The 25,851-nt window shown below is 38.1% G+C and overlaps 2 protein-coding genes across 3 annotated transcripts; both read left to right on the forward strand.

Annotated features, from left to right (window-relative positions):
• Positions 1-10,385: 10,385 nt before the first annotated feature.
• LOC128232910 (uncharacterized) lies at positions 10,386-13,568 on the forward strand. The gene is made up of 5 exons (XM_052946713.1): positions 10,386-10,888; positions 11,968-12,095; positions 12,393-12,511; positions 12,936-13,075; positions 13,333-13,568. The coding sequence occupies exons 1-5, from the start codon at positions 10,589-10,591 to the stop codon at positions 13,459-13,461; spliced, it is 816 nt and encodes a 271-aa protein (XP_052802673.1). The 5' UTR covers positions 10,386-10,588; the 3' UTR covers positions 13,462-13,568.
• Positions 13,569-15,719: 2,151 nt separating this feature from the next.
• LOC128229950 (solute carrier organic anion transporter family member 2A1-like) lies at positions 15,720-23,920 on the forward strand. Of its 2 annotated transcripts, none has more exons than XM_052941875.1 (11): positions 15,720-16,116; positions 16,362-17,111; positions 17,391-17,489; positions 18,840-18,926; positions 19,094-19,276; positions 19,496-19,660; positions 19,801-20,032; positions 21,097-21,232; positions 21,494-21,645; positions 21,954-22,018; positions 23,148-23,920. In XM_052941875.1, the coding sequence occupies exons 2-11, from the start codon at positions 16,412-16,414 to the stop codon at positions 23,477-23,479; spliced, it is 2,151 nt and encodes a 716-aa protein (XP_052797835.1). In that variant the 5' UTR covers positions 15,720-16,116; positions 16,362-16,411; the 3' UTR covers positions 23,480-23,920. The 2 variants fall into 2 exon arrangements, with proteins under 2 accessions (XP_052797835.1, XP_052797836.1); XM_052941876.1 differs by having other exon boundaries at positions 15,725-16,116; positions 19,801-19,990.
• The last annotated feature ends 1,931 nt before the right edge of the window (positions 23,921-25,851 follow it).

The raw sequence follows: 25,851 nt of genomic DNA on the forward strand, positions 1-25,851 counted from the left end.
ACTCAAAGCCCATGCCGCCCAACGTCGGAATCCTCGTTTATAGAAATCACATGTACTTTTGGCTCGCGACTCTTCGCGTAATCCCGTCAGCATGGAGACCTTGTCCACCAAGACGTCCGGCAGCTCCTATATCTCTTCGCCATAACTACGAAAAAACACATGTAAAAACAAATTATTTATTAGCATCAAGTCAACAGCAGCAAGCAAGTTTTACAATCATAAATCATAGTTGACATGCATAATTCAAAATGCTTACAAATGTGCATTTAAAAGAATGTACAATAAATTTATGCATTCCAAATGCATCCTATGCACGAATACTCATGCACAGCACCAACTAGCCGATACCGGCCTGTTGAAGGCAAACGCCACAGTAGTCACGCCCACACAGGCTTACTGTAAACTTCAATGTGATAAGCACGAACTATTATGCACGATTACTCATGCACAGCACCAATTAGCCGATGGCAAACTACACAGTAGTCACGCCCACATAGGCTTACTGTAAACTTCAATGTGATGAGCTTTAAATGTTTGTACAATCAATGTACATAGCTAACATATTAAACTTTAAATCTTCGTTTCCAAACATACCAACGTCATTTTTGCATGGCGTGTAGGACTCCTTATTGGTGGGCAAATATATAACTTCACGAACAAACGGTCTTGTCTGACTATTCTCATTATACAATAATGGCCAATAACTAGCAGATTTCCACTCGGGAGCAACTAGTACACCCTTTGCCTTACATGCTACCATTTTTCTCAGCACCCTAGCTACTAACATAATTGGTGGTACAAACAAACCAATGTCCTTTGACCAATCAATCGTAAATGAAGTGTTATAACACCAAAATCGGGAATAAAACACTGGTAATTTTGCATTTTGTTCAGACCCAAAGTAGTCTACATCTAAATGACCCCAAATTGAATGTAACACTTCTAGGATATTGTCACCTATGGACCAATCGTCAACCTCGACTACCTTTGACAAATAATCCGCGCGACAATTGTCTCCGCGTGGAATCCACTCTGTTTCTAAGTGTATACAATAAGTGGAAGCAACATTGAAAATCTGCATAGCAACATCCTGTAAATCCTTTTTCATTGACCCTTTGCTTACTATACTACAAACGGCCTGGTTATCTGTAAACCATTTTACTCTGTTATGACTCAATATATGTACAATAGAGCGCATGACTCTAAACACAGCACACAACTCCCTCCACGTGGAGGACCGGGGAGCCTCATCAGGCGACCACATACCATGAGATACCCCGTTAACAGTGTTCACCTCATAACCCGCATACCCGACACCAGAGGCATCACTATACACAATCTTGGTACATGCAGCGGATGAGGAAATCTGCCGAATATTTAATGAATGTAATGTATTTTCCCAAAAATACAACTGGTGCCTACCCTCCTCTGAGACTCTAATATAGGAGTTCCATGTGAGAGCCTTTAAAACATCCATACTCAAATAACGAGTCATAATTTGAGCAACTGGACCAATCACTATTCCCATTGATATGATTTGACCAATAAAACTGGATAACGTACGCACAGGTACCCACTGAGTCACCTTCAAAAAATGAAGGGTAGAAAGAGCTTTCTCTAATCTTCGATCAGGAATGTATATAACATACTTTTTGCTATCTAAAACAGCCCCAACCACTCTAGCACTTGTACAGGCTCCCACAATGATTTACCAGCTTTAGGGATTAAACCAGAATCAAGTAAATCCTGCTTGATGTCATGTGACAACTTTAATGTGCTCTGTAATGTACCATCAGTGCCAAAGCCAACATCTAGAAACATGATCACTTTCTTACCCTCACCATGCCATTTTCTAATGAGGGGACGAGTGAATTTTGTGTACAAATAAGGGGCTACCCCTAAACCGAAGGGAAGGACTAAAACAATATAATAGCACACACTTCCCTCTTGATCTTGAAAAGAAAACCCTAAATACTGAGTATGATTATACCAACTATCCAAAAAATGATAAGCTGAGTGAATATCAAATTTGATCATATAGCTATCTTTTCCAAGATACATTAGAGCAAGTCTCAGATCTTCATACCTGACGGACTGTTTCCATACATGTATGTTTACATTTCTCAAATCCAAAATTAGGCGTTTTTTGCCACTATTTTGCACAGATACTGATAGGGGGTTCACTACCGTTGGAATTAGCTCACATTTTTCTACCAACCCCTCTAAAAGATCACAAATAGCAGTTTGTACAAATTCGGGATCTTTCAATGCCGATTGATTATTATGTAACAAGCTTTTCTCAGGCAAGGAATAAAATGGAATTTTATAACCATCTTTAATTGTTTCTAAAATGAACTCACTGGCTCCAATTTTAGTCCAAAAATCTATGTGATTTTTAACTAATCTTTTACGATAATTTCTTTTAAACCATGTTCATAAATAGAAAACTTGTTTGTAAACCTATCAGTATCAAAATTAAAAGACAGGTTATCATCAAAATACTCATCTTTAACAGTCCAATCACCAGCATTATCTGTACTGCAAGTTTCATTTTTTGCCGGGCTGCTCTGTCTGTTGCTGTCCCTGCTGAGCTCCCCCAAACCTTGTATACGGGCACGTGCGCCGCACGTGGTTGTACTCGCCGCATCCGAAGCAGGGTCAAAGCTGCCCTCTGTTGCTAGGAAACCCCTGGTAGCCACGAAAGGAATGTCCGCCCCCGGATTGCACTTGCGACGTAGAGGAAGTACCAGCAAATCCGCGCGCCAGAGCCATGCTGTCCGTGTACCCCAAAGCTAAAGCTGGTGATTTAGCCTTCGTTTTGGGTTTCTGCTGCTTACGTTTCCGCACTGCTCGCGAGTCCGCCTTGAGAATGGGCGACTCGTCGTCAGAGTCACTCGCCAATGGGCTTGACTGATATTGGCGCACAGTCTCCCAGCCTCCTTCGGAAGTATCAGCAATACGTATGTGTTTGTTTCTTACGTGGAGCTTATCCGCAATGCCAGCCAGCATTTCCTTTGCGTAATCAATTTTCACATTTTCTATAGCCCACAAAATCTGCTTCACACTGTCCTCCAACTCGGAATTAAATTCAAACTGAAGCCGGTTTCCACTAAATTTCCAGGCAATGTCTTTAGTGGTTTTCAACTTTTTAACTTCATCTACAGCGAGTGACTGTCCGCGAACTTCGACTTTCAGAGAATTAATTTGCGACTTTTGTCCTCGCAACTCAAACAAAATTTCACGTAAACTATTTTGAATCTCAGGCTGCACAGTCTCCTGCTGAATATCAGCAGACGATAAAGTTTCCACCGTGTAGATAATTAGACAACAATAAAATAAGTCTGCTCGACGGCCTGTCCCAAGGCTGAATGACCACTCAACTCTCAAAGCACGAAATCCTCGTGCAAAACTTATTCGCCACCTATCGGATTGACCGTAACAAGGGAAAATAATTTTCGTCTAATTCAATAATTTCAAACAACGAAAATTATATTTTTTGTGTTCTGCCTTGACGAAAATGCATGCACTTTGACTTGTTTCAAACCCTCCAGCGCTTACACCAGCTATGCACCGTGTCCAGCTTAGTTTGCAGTTTTTCAGCCGTGTCACTCACGAGCGCTTTATCGTCCGCATACATTAACATAGAGAGTTTGTGATCAGCCACTTGTATTCCAAGGCCAAGTTCATTCACCTCCTGTACAAGGTCGTTTGCGAACACGGCGAACAATGTTGGCGACAAATTACACCCCTGTTTCACGCCAGTGACACAGTCCGGATGTCTCTTCGCAGTTGTACAAGTTGTGAAAGTCCTCTTTCCACTTTTCGAAAACTGTTTTTTCATCAGAAACTTTAAAACCTCTGCTGTTTACGATTCAATCGGTGTATTCCTTGCATTTCGTGGACCTATTTTTTGTATCCCCCCCCCCCCAAATTCCTTTGGAATAGTTGTCGACATTTCTTCAATTTCGTACGCAAATGCGCGTCGATACGCACGTTCACTTAGTTTTAGCAGTTTATCAAACGCATTTCTTGTACAAATATAGTCCATTCCAGCCGCGTTTTCATATTTTGCCCTTCCCGACAAGAAGGAAACGCATATTCCTTAGCACACATTTTATCCCTAAGTTACTGTAGATCCTGGTTCCAAAGGGGTTTTCTAGGCCTGGAGCGCCTTCAAATAGTTTTAGTCGAGCCTATCACTGGAAGTTTAAGGCGCATTTCGTTTGTTTTAGTGTTATATAATTTCTACACATATTCTTAAATGTCTACTACCAAACAGGCAAAACTCCGTTTGATTCAGGCAATTGTGTTCTGAACAAAATTCCTAAGCCATGTATGGCTGAAAAATGCAACCTCAGAATTATAGGGGTCTTAATCTTGCTCCAACCATGTATAAATTGTATTGTTCTGTTCTCAATGAGAGACTTTCTCAATGGTTAGATAAAAATAGTAAAATTGTAGATGAATCAAATGGCTTCCGTAATAAGCGAAGCACAATTGATCATTTATCGTAACTTAGGTCTGTATAAGAGTCCTGGATTAGAAGAAAACAATCAACTTTTACAGCAGCTATATACCTGGGTAAGGCGTTTGATACGTTAATATATCTTTATTAGTTGGTAAGCTGAAAAACCTTGGTATTAATTGAAAAATATAACGCAATACAGGCATTTATAAGAATGTGACTTGCTGCGTCAGTTGAGCCTTTTGAAGGGCTATATTTACAAGCGTATATTTTTAAATGAATTCATCATCTCCTCTGTAGCATTCGCGTTCCTATTTAACGCGTTAACTGAATCATTATAACACTAACTTTAGTTGATTAAAGGCACACCGATCAAAGCCGGCAACGAGAAACAAAGAAGCGTCACATGACAACACACATATATATATATAGATCGAGGTTGAGTAACACTTATTTATTTTCATGGAACTCATTTCAAAGGTAATATCAAAAACTCCTCGACGTTGGGAAGCAGTAATCTCCTAAAATGATAAATGACGTATATCCTTTACTTATTGAGTGGGGAGAGCAGGCCATTCCCATAATTGTTGAAGTCTAGCGGCATCACAATTTTCCAAAGTCACATGTTCTCTCTCATCATAGCCAAGACATCTTCCAGTCTCAATATGCTGAATAGCTCCATTCGGTAGCAAAGTCCACTGATACTCTGGAGATTTCCACCAGAACACCGGGTTTTCATCCACTACCAGTGATCCAGATGGATCTGATTTTAGCCAAGATATCCTGTTTTTTATCCGACCATCTTCTGTCATAACGAAATACTGGTTATCCCAAGTATTGCTGGGATACAGAATTAATGTTTGTCTGTCAGACCCTGGAAACACAGTGCAATCAATATATTTCCGCGCGAGTTTATTCAAAATGGGTCCATACCGCTGAGGATTTTCAGGAAAATAAACTCCATGAGATATTTCTTTAATTTTCGTTATAAAATAATCATAGTTATGGCAATTGTTCTGTTCTCGTATTCTGTGCCTTTCACTTACATCTCCAACGTCTACAGCTGGTTCCAAACGTTTTAAGTGGTCAAGCATGATTTTCTTTGTCATCCCATCAGTCCATACATCGGCAAACCTATATTTGTTTTTGTAAAAGTAAGAACTTCTTTTTTCTATCACATGCCAAGGAGTCATCCTGTACAAGTGAGCAATCTTTGAACAAGGAATCATTTCGACACGACCACCACACAGCCAAGTTTTGACTGATATTTCGGTATGTTCGAAACCCCATACTTCCATTCCAAGATCAAAGCCTCCTAGCTGAAGAAAGAATTCCTTACGCATTGCCATCATCATGCCCGGTATCATACAGTATGGAATAGGGTCCACAGTTCCGTTGCGTTTTAATATAAACTCTTCAGAAAAACGTACCCAATGCTCCATGACAGTTATCTGTTCAAAGCATAGGAGATGTGTATAAGCATCGCCTGTCCTATATTCGAACGTTTCCATATCGATCACCCCAACATGAGATGTAAGCAAGGTTTTTGGTTCTTCAACAAGTCTATGAAGAATAGGCTCTAACCAGCCAATGTTGAACTCAATATGACTATCAAGCACAATGAAATACCCTGACCTCGCCCGCTCAATTCCCTGCTGTCTGGCCATCATCAAACCAAGAGATTTCTCGTTCCGAATTAAAATCGCCTTATCCATGTTTCTTACGTAGATTTGTACTCCAATAACTGTGCTCCTATCTACAGTTCCGTCATCGACAAGAATGATTTCTTCGAGAAGTTCTCTAGGGCATGTCTCAATTACTCCATACACAGTTCTCATTAATGTACTTAGTGGTTCATCCCGGAATATGATGATAATGCTGGTAGTTGGGAGATTGTCTGAATACACCATATCTTTGCATTTCTGGGACCTTCTGTCAGCTAACGTTCGACGGATTCCAATCAGATCACTTATGAACATGTTCATCCCGTATTTCAGTGACTCGTTCCTTCTCTTTATGTAGTCTTGGTCATCATGCAGGTATCCTATATCAACTTTCGAACCCATTGCACCGGGACCCTGATCCATATTAATCTTTTCTCCATGTTGTGTTAGATTGTATCCTCTGTCTGTGTGTTTTATAACTTTCAGTTCCATTATTTCTTCACTTTCCTTAATTGCTCCAATAGTCTTTGCATCTTTCGAATTCAACTTTATAGAAACAACATTGATAAAGGCATATATTAACAATGCCCAAATCACAAGCGCTGCAAGCACAAATGCTTTGGACAACAGTCGAAGAAGTTTTCGTTTGTTGGTCATGTTCATATTTAATCAAGAAATGATAAGTATAATCAAACTTAGTTTTTCATGTAAATGCTAACCGATTCGTCTTTGTATATGCACTGATGTTCGTGCGTATTTGTGAAGAGATCAGTAGAATACTCTTTGTAACAGATGTCGACTTTTTGTTAACGTTAATAAGTCAATGTTAGATTGAAAAAGTTCAATACGCAAATGTATTAATACCGCCTTTAAGAGACTAGTGCTTGTATTGGCAATAGCGTGGAGTTTGAATTCTGTATGAGAGTTGATATTGTTTTCATACATACTACATTAGAAGTACTAAACATTAGAAATCACGGCATGTATGTATAGTAATGGGTTAAATATGTGAAATAATATTTGTATATGCTAAAAGATAATGTGTATATGTAACGACGCCTACATCCACCTGGACGCACATTTCGGGCCTCTGTGTCCGGACAGAATGGCCACCCTCGCTTATCTGAGGCAGGTCATTGCATAGTACGGCGGCATAAAACTCAAGCTCACCCGCGAACTGTTTCGGCTGCCCTTCCATCACCAAGCATTTCCTTTGAGTATTATGATAACAAGTGGGTACCACGTTTCCTGATATGACACTGATGTTGAACTGAAGTAGTGTTAATATATTTATTAAACCAACGGTGTGGATTTTTTTCTCAAGATATTCGACTTTTATCAGCCCTGTCGCCTGCTACTTGGGAATGCATAAAGTGTTTCTGCTCCATGAGCTTTAAATCGGTATATATCCACTCTTTTGCTACTGAGCTCACATAAACAGTGGCCACCTTCTGTTCTTCCAAAGTGTAAGGGTACCCGCGGGTAATTAAGATTGGGTACACGTGTCGAAGCTTTCTACCCATTCATGCCCTATTTTTAAACAGATGTAAGAGCACTATAAGTATCAAGGTCCTTGAACATCCATGAACACAACATTGAAAGTCTATGGGGGAAACATTTTTATGCTTCTATATCCAAGTATTGACCGTTAGACCTGTAATACCGTGCTCCAATCAGTATGTAAATATTGAGTAAAAAAATGATTAGGCCGCTAAACCAGGCTGCCAACTCCATGCCGCTAAGCCGCTGGGCAGCTAGTCCGCTGCTTTGTTTTCAAAACTGTGTGAAATGAAAACAAAATAGTAAACCCATTGTCCAAATAGGTGCTGAAAATGATCGATTTAAAACATCAACATATTTTTCAATATTGGGGGAGTCGGTTTAGAAAAATACTGATAATCGCTACAGTATGTTAATTTGTGCATAAGAAACGTGTTATCAATCAGCCACCGGTTTCACGCCGATAGTTCGTTAATTAGAATATAAAAAATGTATCATTTAGCATCTGGTTAGTAGGTACTAGTAAATAATATCACACGTATTGAATGTCTTAAGAATAAAATAAAATAAAAAAGTGAGATATGTATGTAGTTTTTGTTTCTTTGTATCTTTTTCAAACAATCTGATAAGGACATATACGCAAATTGTCAACAAAACCATCAAATACAAACAGAAGATAAACTTTGTGTAAGCTGAATGTAAAGATTCCCTGACTTGAATAAAATGATGACAAACTCATAAAGCCTGAATGGAATCTAAAGAAAATGAAACTATCACTGACAAATTGTAATCCCCTCTCAACGCAATTGTTGTTTTTTTTAAATCACCTCTTATTTACTGAATTTGAAGCTCTTGTAATGAAGGTTTAAAGGGTTTTCAATGTCATTTAAGTATATATTTATTAATGACATTAATAAAAAAATAATAAAAAATAATAATATGCATTTCATTGGTATATGGGTATTTTTTTAAAATAAAGCTCAATATCAATACCGCATACTATAATACATATATAACGAGTACAGTTCAATATAAATAGCACGTCATTGTGTAGCACTTAAAACACTCAAAAGGTGGCTGCAAGGCATTCTTTCGCTGAAACAAAGTCATAAGCAACAGCGTCTAGGTTGTCAGTCGTCTTTCTATGCACGTTCACCACCATGGGATGTTTCAACGTAGCCCCGAGAAAGACCGCTCGCTGGTGCGTTTGTTGTAAGCATCATACGTATCAGTCGCAGCAGTGACACTACTTGACTGATCAGTGACGATGGCTTCATCTCCAGGCACAGGTCAACGACCGATCGAAATATCACTCTTTCCTTCGACTGCTTGACGGCGACCATTGCTTACTTTATCATGTGTGTAGGCGGTGGATAACGTCTCCCTTGGCCTGCCTCGGCAGTGAAACGGACAGAACATTTTATATCTTTCCGTTCATTTTTATTATCTCTTTAAGTTCAAATATCTTTTGCCTAGTTAAACAAGAGAAATCACTCTAATTGACCAGAAAAGGCATTGCCACCGAAATAGCAATTATTTAAGCGAATAATGATCAAATTAGTTAATTTGCATATGATCAATCTGGAAAATGAGGAAAAAAGATAAGTCAGCTGTAGATGAATCAACATCCATTATAACTACGGAATCATATTAGGACCATCGCGATCCCGCCCTTCGCATTTTGAAAATGTCCAAGAAAAACTCGATAATTGTTTGCTTAAATGTAGCATCTTTTTTCAATGTGTACAGTACTTTACTAGGAAGTCGATAAAAAAAGATGCGCCGATGCAACAATAAATGTCTCCTTTTCTCCTGACGGACTAATTCAAAAAGATGGAACGAAGTCTATGTCAACTGTCGCATCTTTTTTCAGTTTGTCATGTTCTTTATGAAGTAAACTCTCTAGGTGGTCAATGAAAGAAGATGCGCCGATAAAGCCAAAATATCGTGTGTGTGTGTTTTTCAGATAAACTCTTTAAAAATATGCACTGAATTAATGTCAAATATCGCATGTTTTATCGATTTTTAAATAAAAATATAATTGTTTTCCTGTACAAAATACTCAACATTCAATGAAAAAAGCGAAAAATTGACAAACAAATGTAGCTTTTATTTTTTTTCTTGGGCAATTACTATTAGCTATTTAATCTATCATAGCTGCTGTTATGTAATAGTTAATGGCACAAAGTGAATTCTTAATTATTAAGAATGGGCGGAGTGAGCGTAGCGAATGAGTCATGTTTAATTATCAAGAATTCATTTGATGTCATCTAACTGACTTAGAATACAACCTCATTGGCTGATACATTGTCAACGCAAAATCTGACGTAGGGAGTGTGTATCGGATTATTGACAGTAGGCGTAACACGCGCGAAAGTTAAAATTCTTAATGATAAAGAAAAGTCTACTACTTAATGGTTGTTTTTCCTGCGATTTCATTGCTTGAAAATGTAAATGGTATTCTAACGAATATCATGAACCAGAACTTTGATACATATCCACGACCACAAGCGCTTAACCAGTCACAAATCCAAAGCACATCCAAAGTCTCGTATTATACGCTTGAACGGTTTCCCGCTTCAAAAAATCATCGTCATTCGCTAAAGCAAAAAACCGTCGCGCGAGCATGTGCAGTAGCTATGTGGAACAGCGCAGCGCTTCCTCGCCCTCATTCACGTCAAAGCAGCCGAAGTGACAAGGTCTGTTGTTCATTAGATTTAAAACTCTGTTATCAAAGAAAAAAAATCTAAGTTGAGGTTTGTGATCGCGTTGACCCTGATAGGATTCCGTAATTATTAAGTAACCGCTTGGAGTTGCGCATATATCAACTTTGGACTTGACTACCACGGATTTTAGAATGTATCGGTGTACTAGTTAAATACTCATGATGTTCCATTTAAATTTCAAAGTTTAGACCGAAAAGAAATATTAATGATCTAACTTTTAGTGCATATAACATATGAAAAGAAAGACTGCCAAGTCAGCCAACATGTTCCGTATCGCTCTGTTCGTTGTATTCCTCGGATTTTGTTCTGGTCAGATGATAATTCCACCGCGGCCTCTTGGGTTCGTGTATGGAAACGGAAGTAACGATGCCTTCATCCACCTAGACGCACACTTCGGGCCTTTGTGCCCTGACAGTAAGGCTGCCTTACCGAACCTGAAGCAGGTCGCGGACTATTATGGTGGCATGAAACTCAAGCTCACCCTGCACATGTTTCCGCTGCCCTACCATCACCAGGCATACCTGGCTGCAGTCGTGAGTAGTGTGATAATCAGAGGGTGTCACGTTTTCTGATATGAAATTATTGAAACACTGCTGTTGAATTGACGGGGTGTCATTTTCTATATGTCAAACCAACGATATTTCTTGGTTTTTTCGACTTTTGAATTCTATATTTATCGACGTTTTACGTGCCGTTGTTAATGGCTGAAACGTCAGTAAATTGGCCGTTCACAGTTGAGTTTTTCTTTATGTTGTGATGTTACCCTAATTTTTATATAGTATAGCTGAATGAAGTATGCGTGATTTTGCTTACGTAGACCACGCAATATTTTACAATGCCAAGGTCTTTTTTTTGTGAAACTGATTTTTACTAATTTGCATGAATAATTTTTTTCTTAGAATTGGCTGATTTTGGAATCAATGACTTCCATTTAGTCATTTTAGTCATATAAGATAGCTTACAATAGAACAGAACTCAATTGTTCCTAAAACGGCCAAAAACTTTTTAAAAGCGTTAGTAATGCTATTAGCCACAAAACGTCAATTTTCGACCATAAATATGAAGAACTGCGATCTAATCTTTAGCCAGTTTTCTATTATCACCGGCTTCCATATACGTTGCCAAAACGGACACTTTGTCATAGTGCAGCTTTAAACGGTTCAATGTTCAACATCTTTTCTTGACGGCACTGTTTAATGCCACCATGACTGACATGCATGAAGGACTAGCTCTTTGGAGCAATGGGATGGCGAAACTTTATTCAAAACTTCTTAAAATGACAACTTATGTCAGCTTATTTAACAGTTTAGATTAACAAACAAAGAAGAAAACAATATGTCAAAAACATAACATGTTGAAATGACAATAAAAACTTTCGCCGAACTCACCTATGCTTGATGGTTTTATATCCATAAATTCTTCCAAATAAACAAATAACCTATAGCTGAAGAATGTTTCAACGGGCCATCCATTGCACGATTTAAGATACCAAATGTCCTATACTAGAGTATATGGTATAAACATCTTCAATACAGCTATTTATAACAATTTAACCTGTATTGTACCAAGACCGATATTGTGTTTGATGTCGAGTTAATGGCTGTCTCTTTAGGGCGGTGAGGTGGTATCCAGCCTTACAGACGACAATGATACGTACATGTACATTGAGGAAGTTTATAGCAACCTGGAAATTCTCTCAAATGACGCCACCTCCAACATGTCATCAAGCGACGTCATGAAGTAAGCGTTGCGTTAGATATTGCATGCAATTCCAAAATACATGCATATCTATATAGGATGTAAAAACTCTCTTCTCCACTTTTTCAATTACAGGTGTTGTTTTATCTGATTTTACGCCATGAAAACATTCAAAAATAAAACGATTGCCTTTTACAACTTATTCTTAAAAATGCAATAATGATAATTATGTATTTGCATAATTAATTAAATTGATGATTCAAAAAGTATATTGCCTTGTTATATAGGTGTATCGTTCAATAACATTTATTAAAGTACATAAACAAATTCCACTATCAGTACATTGGGCGACCTTGCGCTCGCGTGCTGTGGAGTGGACAAAGCGCGTTTTCTGGCGGCCACCAAAATCAAGGCCATGGAAACAAAGGCCCGCACCGCCTGGAAATATTCCGCCTCAAGTACGTTTACAATATCAATTTATAATTTCAAAACATATAAATATATATGTTAGAGTTTAATGATGATTGTATATTTTTCTGGTTCACTGTTATTATATCACCATTATAAAGGCGTTATCATAGTGTCCGTGCCAATACAACGGCTGTAAAGTCGACTGGTTCTTACTGAGTTCTTACATATAATCAAGTCTCGTTTTGCGCACATTTCATGATTCTAGCCCTTTTCTACGTTCTTGGCAGCGTTTCATTAAAGAGTGTGAGGCTTAAGATCGTTACTTTCCAGACGTTAGCCCGTTTTTGGACAAATATCAAAGGAACACACAAATCATGACTCTAGCCTTTTTATTCACACATGTCATGAGATACTTCTTTAAAGCTCTATACCAATAAGCTGGTCGTTTATTTTCTAACACTGTATGTCTAGGGGGCATCGCGAGCACGCCGACGTTTCTGCTGAACGACGTCGAGGTGGCGGCCGATCCTACATGGACGATGGCCGAATGGCGGCAGGTGATCGACCCTCTCGTGCACGGGAACTTCTTCAAAGCGTCATTCACATCTCAGGTACATGACAAAGGGCAAGCGGTATGTACCATGAAATCGAACAGACTTATCTGTCGTGATTGTGAAAAACGTCTCAATTCCTACATATCATTAATCATCAATATAAAATTATAAATATGTAGGTATTTGCCATTTGCATTTCACTTTACTTGAATGGAAATCCGTCATCAGAATACTAAATAAACCACACGTCCAAGTGTCAAGATGTTTGAATTTAAGTTAACGATTCATACCTAAAACCCAGTTGCATGCTTCAGAATGCGGGTGTGGCGGTGTGGAGTGGGTCGTGTCCGGCGGGGACGGTCAAGTGCGAGTACCTCCCGGAAAAGGTGGAGTGCTGTACCAAGGGAGAGGCGTGCATACCAAACGTTGGGTGCCGCTGCTGAACAGTATACCCCTATATCTGACATAATTATTGTGGACGATTTTCAAGCGCAACTGTAATTAACAAAATGACGATTATTATTTTAAGTTTTAAAATACCGACTTTTGTTATTCATAATGCGAATAAAAACAAAACAAAATAAGTTTTATTACTCACGCCATAAAGGGCAAATAACACCAATTCGGTTGTGCCTACCCATTGTTGCATGCCATTACCTTTCTAGTTACAGGTTTTGAAACTGAATGGTTTGTGATTTCAAAAACGGGCTGAACATGTTAGATCTACTTGTTCTACTTTTTGTTTTATATTTTCACCGCATTGTGTGTACTCCTATTGCGGATTTGGTCACTTTATCGAATACACAGTGGTTACATTCAACCATTTTTATTTTTTCTTATAAACAAAATATTTTTTTCTATCATTATTTACTATTTATTACACATGTGGAACTGACTCCCCATATATTGTGTGGTGGATCGTGAAGCGCTTAAAATCAGTGTTATTACGCGTGCATATCGATCAATTGTCAATATAAGATACAATTTAAGACACAAGATACAATAATCTTTATTTTAAGTCGAGTATATTATAACAAGAAACATTACATCAATGAACTATTTTCCGACATGATTAATCAACATACATTACATATTAATACATTAAAATGAGCTGGTGACCCTGAAATAAAAGCATACAATATTGAAACAGGTATTTACAAGAGCCGTTTATTATTAAATGCATACATAAAATTACAAAAAGTATGAAGTATTAAAGCACTGTATACAATGATAGCATTAACTACTAATTTTCCCGGCTATACGGCCAGTCCACTCGCGCACGGTTCCGCTAGTTGACATACCAGTGTGAAATGGTAAGTTATCTCAAGATAATAGCATATACATTTCAAACAGCAAATTTGTATAGTCATTATGTACAGCATTGTTCAGTAATGTGCAGTTGGTAAAAGGTCAACTAAAATAGTTTGCTATAAAAATCTTGGGAAAGTCTTGCTAAGAGGAGGTACTTATTAGTAATCATGTAATTTAAAAACAACTAGATTTTGCTAATATTGTCAGAAACAGAAGCATACATTTTTTTGCGTTTATATATGCAAACCAATGATATAAGATTGCTGACAAAAAATCAAATCTTAGATTTTCATATTTCCGTTCGAAAATGAATATTTATTGGCCTCAACCGTTACTAACGGTTTAAGTAAAATGCATATAACATCAATTTCTGAACTTAAATATAAAAATCTGCGATCGTTCATTTTGTGAGAGTGCAGCTTTAACACATATTTGCCGAAATAAACAATTAAGCAGTTGTATGTGTTCGGCAGATGTTAATGATTTAAAACAATCATAAATATAAATTAGCCCTTTTTAATTAATTTAAAAGTGTGTATTCACATTCAAATGCCCGCTTAAATCTTTTTTTAGAACTTGAATGCCACATCTGGTCCAGTGGGTGCATGCCATCCCACTGAAAACAAAACTCCTTTTCCGAAGAGACAAAGGATATTTTAATAAAAGAAATAGTGAAACACCCTATAAATCTCAATTTCTTCTTATGTTTAAGTTTTCACAATGAGCATCTACAAGAGTGACCTGTCTAGGTGCGGATCAGCCTTCTAAAATCTAGGTAATCAAAGCGGAAAGAGCCCGTATTTAATTCCTCTTACTGATAGCACATCTGCACAGTTTTTATATCTGAGATTAAAATTACAATTGTTAAAAGTTACCAGGTTACCAAACATATTTTTGTAAGAAACTGTTAAGATTTTTTTAAGTTTCAATATCGATGCATCTTACCCTGCTCAGATGTTATGTTGGCAGTTTAACTTTATGAAGAAGATTTACGGTTGTAATCATTAAAAACAATTTTAAAGCTTTGAAATGAATCTGTTTTTATTATTTCTTTGTTGGTCTTGCTACAAAAATTCAAAACAACAGGACAGTAAGTGAAAGCGGATCAGATAAAAGCTTTAAAGATATTAAGCTTAGTATTGATTGTCAAACATTTGCATAGTCTTTGAAAACATTCAGTTACTTAGTTGTTGTGTTTTTTTTAAAATTCAGAAATCTGGGCATCGACATTTAATAAACTATCTTCCTCAACATGTGAAAGTTTAACTTGCTCTTCACAAAAGTATATAGAATGTATAGGTAATGTATTTAGTGGTCTGTGACCTAAAATCGCTTACATGAGTAATGTAATTGTCTGCAAAGTTTCCCAATTTGGGAGCAGTATTATACTGCAATAAAAAACAACAACAAAAAACAAAAACAAAAAAAAAAACTTTTAAATAAAAAGTGTTCATTACGGATGTCTTAAAGTGGAAACAATATTCATATCTAATTTAAAATATCTAAGACATGAAGTTTAATACGAAATACCGTCGCGGTCAAATATATTGTAAACTGACTTTTTCATCCATTAAAAGATAATACCAGAGTGGGATAATGCCCTTTTGGACTTCTTATATTTGATAACTCGGAGACACATTGCTGTACAAATAGATTATATAAAGCCACTTACCGGGTAGATGTCGGGTGTAATCTAGGACAGAGCAGTATTTATCACGAGGGTATATGCGTGGCTGGATAGAAATAAACCACTTCCAAAAATGGGAATACAAACAAATGAAAACACGGTAAGAGAGTGTTTTTATAATCGTTGTATTAACATGCAGTGTTATAGTTAAACTACTGCAGTTACGATGGAATTCTTGAAATAAAACGTCATTATAAATAGGTACCAACAGATTAAATTATTATATTGCGACATTTTAATTTACAAAGATATTACAATCTGCTTAAAAAGAACCTGCGTATACAAGGACAGCCCAGTTTGAGCATTCTTATTGTATTATTATAAATCCCTACATTTTGTGTTTAGTGAACATTATGCAAATGTGGGGCAGTGGATAGCTACTTTCTGGCGTTAAAATGTCGAAGAAAGAGCAGCAGGTTCTCGATGGCGCGGCGGAACAGTTGCAGCCAAGGCCTAAGAAGGGCAGACCGCGCCACAAGGACGGTGAACTTCCGGTGGACATGCGGTGCGGATTCGGTCCGTGCTCTCCTGCCGCCGTCCAATGCTGCGCGCGGATGGGGGTGTTCGTGGGCGCGTACAGCATCTGCGGGCTGATGACGTCAGTCCTGTCTATGTACATTATGTCACAAATAACGACCATTGAGAAGCAGTTCGGACTTAGCAGCTCCCAGTCTGGGCTGCTACTCTCCTGTAACGATATTGGTTATCTCCTTACCACTCTCCTGGCCAGCTACTTTGCCCGCAAGGTGCATATTCCCCGCGTTCTCTGGCTCACCGTCATCGTGTACGGCGTGGCCGGCATTATTTGTTCGCTGGCGTACTTTGTGTCCAAGGACTTCATTGTGAAGCAGGGGGCGCAGATATCTAGCTTATTCACTGCAGGGAATAGTTCAGGTGGTAACAATGCGTCGTTGACGTTGGTGATACCATCAAGGCAATATCCCATGTGCAATAAAGTGAGTGACGCCAGTAGCACGGGTTATGCTGTGGTCGTGACGAACAGTTCTAAATGTGACATGGACGGCGCAGAGACGAGTTTTGGTGTAGGAGAGCCAAACCAGTTTACCAATATAGCCATGACCCTTATTGCCATTGGTAAGGTTCTTTTTGTGACATATGAATATGGTTATGAATTCTTAGGCATTGACAATTCCAATGAAAACTGTTACACATCTAAGTATATTTCTACTTAAAAACGCATGGTAGTATAGATTATCTATTATAACACTTTTTTTTAAAAAGAAAAGAACTTGTATACATAGTCAATTATCTTGGTTGAAGGGCCGATTTATAATTGCTTCAGATGAAAAAAACTGATGACAATAAAAAATCACTTCACATAAGGCCTTAGTGACACGTTCGGTTTGATTTTAGGGATGGTGCTGCAGGGCCTGGCGAAGGCGCCGCGCTACCCGTTCCTCACCACGTACGTGGATGACAACGTGAACAAGAAAAACACCGCCATGTACATGGGTGAGCTAACTGTTGGATAGGCGGGTGGAGAACAGCCATTCATGCACATACTTGTTTTACAACTTTTCTCTTAATTATGTTATTCTCCTTGTATGCGTTTATTCGTGTTCTGTTTACTAGCCACTTTTTTGTTACATCAGGCAAATTATTCATAAAGTGTATTCGCTAAATGGGTCAAGCTCGTATTTCAGTAAAAACTTTGTACGTATGTGATATATGAACCAGCGGTTCGTCTCATCATTTTTGTATCTCGGATTTCAAGTGTATAGGTTCAACGTGCCATAGTTTAGGTCTGTATAATTTACTCAACAAATCCTTGAGATTATACACAATGGTAAAATAAATAGCATCGGAACATGAAAGCTCGAAGTTATGGCTACAAAACGTTTATTAATTTGCCTTTCGAAATTCAAAAGACTTATTTTTAGAAAGAATTTAAAACTCAAAAGGGCTTTTCTGTTTTCTACGGTGGCACAGAGGTGACATCCGCAACACTTTATTTATGTTTATATTGTGGCCACAACTTAGTAAATTTGGGCCACAACATGTAAAGTTCTAATTGGTAAACGCAATAAGATTCATGTTACCACTTGTCTATAAATATATTTAAACAACTGGTTATCTTCTTACGATTTGCGAATATCATTTTGTAAGTGGTTATACGAATCTTATTACGTTAACCAGTTATAATGTTACTTATTAAGTGGAATTCGCAAACCATAACTAGATAACCTGTTAGCGCCTAAATATTAAATGCATTTATAGCTAAGTGGTAATACGAATCTTATTACTTTAACCAGTTAGTATATGTTATTTATTAATTAAGCGGAATTTGCAAACTATAATTAGGTAACCTGTTAGTGTTGTACAGCTAAAAAAGGTGATATAGGTGGCAGTTCTGGGCACTTTCACGCCTGTTTTTAGTATTATAATATCTATCTTACCAAAAAGGTAACGCGAATATCAACTAGATATCTAGATAATTATCGCGAAAATTAAGTGGTTAACACGAAACAATTTGCGAACGTTGACAGGTCATATGCCACCATATATAACAGACCATGAACTTATTTTTATTTTTTATAGATTTCTAGGTATGAAAGTTGCACGAGCAGCTATTATTTCTAGAGTGGCGTAGCAGTAACATAAACATTTGCATAGAATAACGTTCAAAATAACGTTTTCTATCTTTTAATAGAACGTGTAAAAATAATTATTCGCCGATATGAACTTTAAAATTGTACGAAAAGCATTTCTAGAAAATTATTTTTTGATTTACTTGGAAATGATGAAGACGTGTAACAATCAAGGTTTCCCCAAATCGCGAAATATATGTTATCTTCACTGCAGGTATTATCTCTGGTGTCGCGATTTTCGGCCCAGCTATTGCATTCTCCGTCGGCAGTGTTTTCAGTCGCCAATATGTCACATTACAAGGTAAATCGAGACAGAGAGGTTGTGCTTGACAAATGTGTTGATAAAGGTATTTTTTCTCAATGGCATAACATTCGTATGAATTGAATATCTAAAAGGTAAAAAAACACAAGTAAGGCAATTGTTTCGCGTTGATAATCATATCATCCTTTCATAATTGCGCAATATAGATGTGCCGATCTCTCCGCGGCACCCGGCGTGGATCGGCGCGTGGTGGCTGGGCTTCCTGGTGTTCGGTATCATCTCCATCTTCGTGTCCTTCCCACTCCTCTTCTTTCCAAGGAAGCTCCGTCCACGACCGCCCAAGGCCAAGCAACCCAAGACCGACTCATCTGTCAAACAAGCACTTTTAGGTACGCCATATCATGATGCCAGTGTGATTTTTTTTTTAAATTTCATGCTTATTAACATGGTTATAATTTATTTACTTGTTTTATCTTTATATTCGGGAGAAAATTAAGTCATACAAATATACAGCTTTATTATATTTCAAGGTAGAAATCTAATTATGCTCACCGTTCGCTTATCTTTAGACGTTTCAACTTTGTTTTAAAATTTTCACAATTTTTAAGGCTTCCTGAAGAGTCTGTTTCGGCTTGTAAGTAATAGCGTCTACATGCCACTGACGTTGAGCACGTGCGTTATTCTATTCGGGGTCGCCGGGATGATTGCATTCAGCGCGAAGTACCTCGAGACCCAGTTCTTCATTCCGGCCTGGAAGGCTAACATGTTAGTAGGTATGGGAAGAAATAATTAGCAATGGGTCCTTTTTCATTATCTTGGTAAAAGTGCATTAATTATCACTTCAGTTATGAAATATAGGATATGTTGTCTACGAAACTAAACAAAGAAAACCTTGCGTGTTCGTTTCGTGTAGGTTTGATGAACATCGTGGCGGCCTCGATAGGGACGGTGGTAGGCGGCTGCGTTGTGACCAAGCGGAAGTTGTCACCCCTTGCGTGCATCCGAATGTTGTTGGTCGTGGGCATCCTCTCTGTAGTGCAGATATGTCTCGGCTACGTGTTCGGATGTCCTAACCCTGACATAGTTGGCTTCAACCAAGAAAGGTTAGGCTGTTTCCCTGACATAGTTGGCTTCAACCAAGAAAGGTTAGGCTGTTTGTTTCCCTGACATACTAGTAGCTGGTTTCAACCAATAATGGCTAGGTTAGGCTGTTTCCTTGACAAAGTTGGCTTTAACCAAGACCTGATACACTAGAAGCCGGCTTCAACCAAGAAAGGTTAGACTGTTTCCCTGACATGCTAGTAGCTGGCTTCAACCAAGAAAGGTTAGGCTGATAACCTGACATACTAGAAGCTGGCTTCAACCAAGAAAGGTTAGACTGTTTCCCTGATATACTAGTAGCTGGCTTCAACCAAGAAAGGTAAGGCTGTTTCCCTGACATACTAGTAGTTGGCTTCAACCAAGAAAGGTTAGGCTGTTTCCCTGACATACTAGTAGCTGGCTTCAACCAAGAATGGTTAGGCTGTTTCCCTGACATACTAGTAGCTGGCTTCAACCAAGAAAGGTTAGGCTGTTTCCCTGACATAGCTGGCTTCAACTAAGAAAGGTTAGACTGTTTCCCTGACATACTAGTAGCTGGCTTCAACCAAGAAAGGTTAGGCTGTTTCCCTGACATACTAGTAGCTGGCTTCAACCAAGAATGGTTAGGCTGTTTCCCTGACATAGCTGGCTTCAACAAAGAAAGTCAGGCTGATTTCCTGACATAATAGTAGTTGGCTTCAACCAAGAAAGGTTAGGCTGTTTCCCTGACATACTTGTAGCTGGCTTCAACCAATTAATTTGGCTGTTTCCCCTGACATACTAGTAGGTGGCTTCAACCAAGAAAGGTTAGGCTGTTTCCCTGACATACTAGTAGGTGGCTTCAACCAAGAAAGGTTAGGCTGTTTCCCTGACATACTAGTAGCTGGCTTCAACCAAGAAAGGTTAGGCTGTTTCCCTGACATACTAGTAGCTGGCTTCAACAAAGAAAGGTTAGACTATTTCCCTGACATACTAATAGCTGGCTTCAACCAAGAAAGGTTAGGTTGTTTCCCTGACATACTAGTAGCTGGCTTCAACCAAGAAAGGTTAGGCTGTTTCCCTGACATACATTGTTAAGGTAGTTCTCTGAATGGCTATACTATACACATGCACTTCCTGTTTACTTCAGCCCATTGGATATCAGTAACGCTAGCTGTGCGACCGGGTGCGGATGTGACCCTCACACGTACTTCCCCGTTTGTGGCAATGATGACGTGAACTACATGACTCCGTGCCACGCTGGCTGCACTAAACAGGAAAATCTCGTACACGAAGCATTTTACATGAACTAAAGTGTTACAGATATTTATTCTTTTAAGGGCCATACACGCGTCAAAGAACAAGAAAAGGCATTTTAATACCAAATTACGCAGATATGCTTACGAAACAGATCAATATTTCAAACGGAAAAATGATGCAAACTGCAACACATTGGTCCGTCCTTTTCAGAACTTGTACAGATTAATAAAACGTTTAGCAAACGAGTTGTTGGAAGAATGTGAGGCCTGAATCGTGATATTTTTCAGACGTTCGCGGGTTGTTCGTGTGGCGGGGGTCGGGTGAGCCCGGGGCTCTGCGAAACATCGTGTGACATGTTATACCCGTACCTCATCAACAATGTATTCGGCGCCTTTCTAGGGACGCTGGGGATGATGCCCGGGTTCATCGTCATGCTCAGGTGCGTATTAAAGTGATATGACATTCAGGACTGATCTCAGAAAGTTTGTTTATCATGTACATACCATCAAACAATTCTTAAATACTAGTAATAAAAGATATGTTCTCATATACAAATTGCAGCAGTCACTGTATGGATTCAGTACTGGCTTGTATCGACCGGCTAATATGGGTTAGAAATGACGTGTTGAAACACCACATATAAAACGATGCAAAAAAAAACAGGCTTAGCAACACCTTGTCGATTTCTGTTCACAATTGCAATAAAATCAACTTATAAAACTATAATTACCTGCCCATCTGTTACAGGAGCGTTAGCGAGGCAGACAAATCCATGGCAGTCGGCTTCTCCTCTTTGCTTTCAACACTTTGCGGTCAGTTTAACGAAATTCTTAATGAATTGCAAATTGCCATCAGATCGTACAATAGACTAACATACAAACACCACAGAGACATACCGCACACGCATCAAATACATCCGTTGATAAATTCAATGGTAACCGCTTTCGAACGGACAGCGAACCGGGGTTAGATCTAAGTAGTACTATAACTACATAACAGAATCAACCATTGCGGAATTGCCACGATGCGAAATTAGGATAAAGGACAGAAACATAAAGTAGTCAGTAAACGATATTTAAGTCATATGCATTCTAAGGTTCAATCTTTCGCAAGTATAATTCATTCTTTCTGAAAAAGCCAGGCCCCAGTTCCTCGAAAATTCTTAAGCTTAACTCACTTAAGTATATCTAGTTTAGTAGTATTGCTTACATAGATATGTTTTTTTATGAAACAGCAAGTATTTTTTTCTTATTTATCTTAAAGATTACTTCCTTTAAATGCTTCAAAACTCTTTAGAAAGATAATATTACACAAGGGACTTAAGATGTTTAGAGACCAGGTGAGGCCAGGTGATTAAAAAAATCACGACAAATGTTGAAATGTTGCCTAGAAAGGCATTTGCATTTTTACACAAAAGTGTTAAAGATTAGAAATGGTTCCAGGTGCCAAAATGTTTGTCACTTATCCTGAGTAAACAATGGTTTATGATGATTGCTTCAATTTTAAGAAAGACAAAGTGCATTTGGACCAAAAAACTCATGGTGCGATAGAAATTGAAATTTAAAGTAGCCTGGGAGTAAATTATAGACATTCTTTTCAAATATTTTATTCAATTTCGATTTTTTGAAAAGATATCACCATGAAGCAACAAGACTGTTGATTGGATAGTATGGAACATTTTGTTAACAAATCAATCATATTACAGAAAGAGTTTTATGTACATGTCGCGGAAGTCTTGAAAATAAACATGATAAAGAAATTTTGAAACGCCTAAAATTGTGGCCTTCCCCACCCACTTTGTATTGTGGAAGGCCCTCAATTTCATTATTACATCATACCAATATTATATCGTCTTTATAAACCACATAAATTATGTGTGCATCCATATATACATCGGAGATCAAAGCCTTGAAATAGTGAAAACTGTCCTTTACTTTTCAGGTTGGTTCGCGGGTCCCGTTGTTTTTGGAATCGTCATCGACTCGGCGTGCCGTATCTGGAGCGCTTCATGTTCCGGGCAGGGTGCATGCGCACTGTACGACAACATTGACATCCGGGTGAAAATGCACTCCTACCAGCTTGTGCCCAAGGTGCTCGCGGTTCTTCTGCAAGTGATCGTGTACTGGCGTGCGCGCCACAAGACAGACTGGAGCCTTCGACATGAGGACGAGGAAGATAACACGGACTCGGACACCGAGGATGCCATGAAAGGTGATCCGGAGGCGGAGATGGACACATATCCCTCCAAATGGCGGCCCGACCCCATCTACTAGGGCAAAAATCACAAGGACGACAGCAAATTGTCAATCAGATGAAGAAGATAGGAATATAGCTTGTGACACTTACTAAATTACAACTGATGGAGTGTTGTATTTATTAAAATTATCCATGTCCAGGTCGTGTAAATGTTTTACATTCATAAACCTTTATTTTCACGACATTGTTTGTCCAGTTATGGTAGTGATTAGCGCCCTCCCTCCTTATCAAGATGGCCCGGGTTCGATTCCCAGCCTGGGCGCATGCCAGACAAGTTATTTTTCGGGTACTTCGGTTTCCCCCACAAGACCACATTCACGCGCAACATCGTGCCAACGAGAGTGACTTAGTAATCATAACTTCCTTCACAATCGTTGTAAAATATATAATGTTTAAAGGAAACCTTTCCTAGCTTTTTATTACAACTTGGTCAATTATAAAATAAATTATGAAGTGTACGCTTTTTAATTATTTTACAATGACGAATATATCGAACTTAATTGCTTAAGAGCTGAGGGAAATTTAACGACATATTGTGTCCACATCTAATATATACTCCTAAGGATGTGTTTATTTATTTATTCCTTTTTCTTAGAGAAGACGTTCATGGCAGTTAAACAGTTTATAAAAATTTGAAGACGGGTGCCAAAGTTCATAAATCGCAGGGCTGTCGTGGGCATGGCCGAACCACTTTTACAGACTAAAAGATTAGAAACAAACTCATACATTGTATAACATATTATATATATATATATATATATATAATTTTTATAAGATCTATGCATATAGTAAAATAATGCATTCTATTTTGTGATGTAGGTAGTTATTTCTTTATATTTAAAATAAATATAAACGAAATATAAAGAGCGATTATAAATTTATATCAAATACAAGAGCTAACAAAAGGCAATAGCTTTGTTATAAGCAGAAGTAGAGATATGGTTCCTGTACACTGCACTTCCTCTCATTACAGTGTACACAAACCATATATCTATTTCCGCTAGTGGGAACAATGATAGAAAGCTTCAGTTGTATGTCCAAAGGCAAGTCTAGGTTATTTATTCTAAGAAATAGAGCATACATTTGCTTTGTTAGCATGGCTAATAAAATATTTACGGCAGTAGAAAAAGCTACAAGTGGACGAGAAATATACACATTGATAATTGTATTACATAACTATCTCTATTGCTTGGTTATGAATATCAAAGTTCCATTTCTTCAGATATCTGGTACCAAAAACCAGATATTTCCATTGTATACAGTTACCTTGAAAACATTTAAGACTTCGTTGAAAATCACGTTCATTGTCTACAAAAGGCACAGCGTGGTCAGCGTATAGGAGGATAAGTAATTGAAGGTACACCGTTGTCTCATTTGGATCTACTTCTAAAGAAACACATGAACATAATCTTTTCAGGAATTCGTCAGAATCGTTAAGGTAAATAGAAAATAAAATCGGAGAAAGATTTTCTTCCGGACGTACTCCGGAAAAGCTTGGGAACATAAGAAACAGTTGCCCATTGGTAGAAACGCATGAGTTTATATCATTGTACATGTTTTTTTTTATGATTGTGAGAATTTTACTCTGTAAACCAGACTGAATTAGCTTATGCCACAAACCAACTCGCCAGAAAGTGTCAAATGCGGCCAAAAAATCAATTAATGAGCTAAACCGTTTCTTTTTTCTGGGGTCTAAGTTTAGTAAAAAGGCAGTGCAATGAAAAGATGGTCAAAGGTTGAGTAATATGCGCGGAATCCGACTTTGTTCTTGTTGAATAAGTTATTATCATAGAGGATTTTGTCCATGCGTTCATTATGGATAAACGTGACCTTATTTGCCTTAACAACTTTGAATAGTAATCGGTCTATAATGTTGGGGCCAGTAGGAGAACCCTTGTTACCACAGCGCAGTGGTTTGACCATTTTAACGAGTTGTTTAATCCTGACTTGCCGGGCGTAGAACCATCAAGAACAATTGGACAATTAAATTCACACAGTGATATCGAATCTTCAATACCAAACATGGAAATTACAGACGATGATATATTTGATGGCAACAGCTCGTTGAAATCTATATGATAAGGCAACAGCGGGTATACTAACTACAAATCACTTTAAACACAGTATTTATCATATAGTATCATTTATACGTAGGAATTTTAATCGCATATACTCATCGCGTGACTTTCCTGGACAATGGGCGTCGACACTGATGATACCAATGCATACGTGTTGAACAAAATAACTGAATCACAGGCGGGTTTCAGAGCAAATTATTTGGCAATTGATAATGCTTTAATTTTCAATCCTGCCGCATCAAGTTTATAGGTACACTTAGAACATACATATATATGTGATAAAAGGTTATACAACAGTATACTAATAACTA

Source organism: Mya arenaria, chromosome 4 (genome assembly GCF_026914265.1).
Source record: "Mya arenaria isolate MELC-2E11 chromosome 4, ASM2691426v1".
In the NCBI taxonomy this organism is placed as follows: Eukaryota; Metazoa; Mollusca; class Bivalvia; order Myida; family Myidae; genus Mya; species Mya arenaria.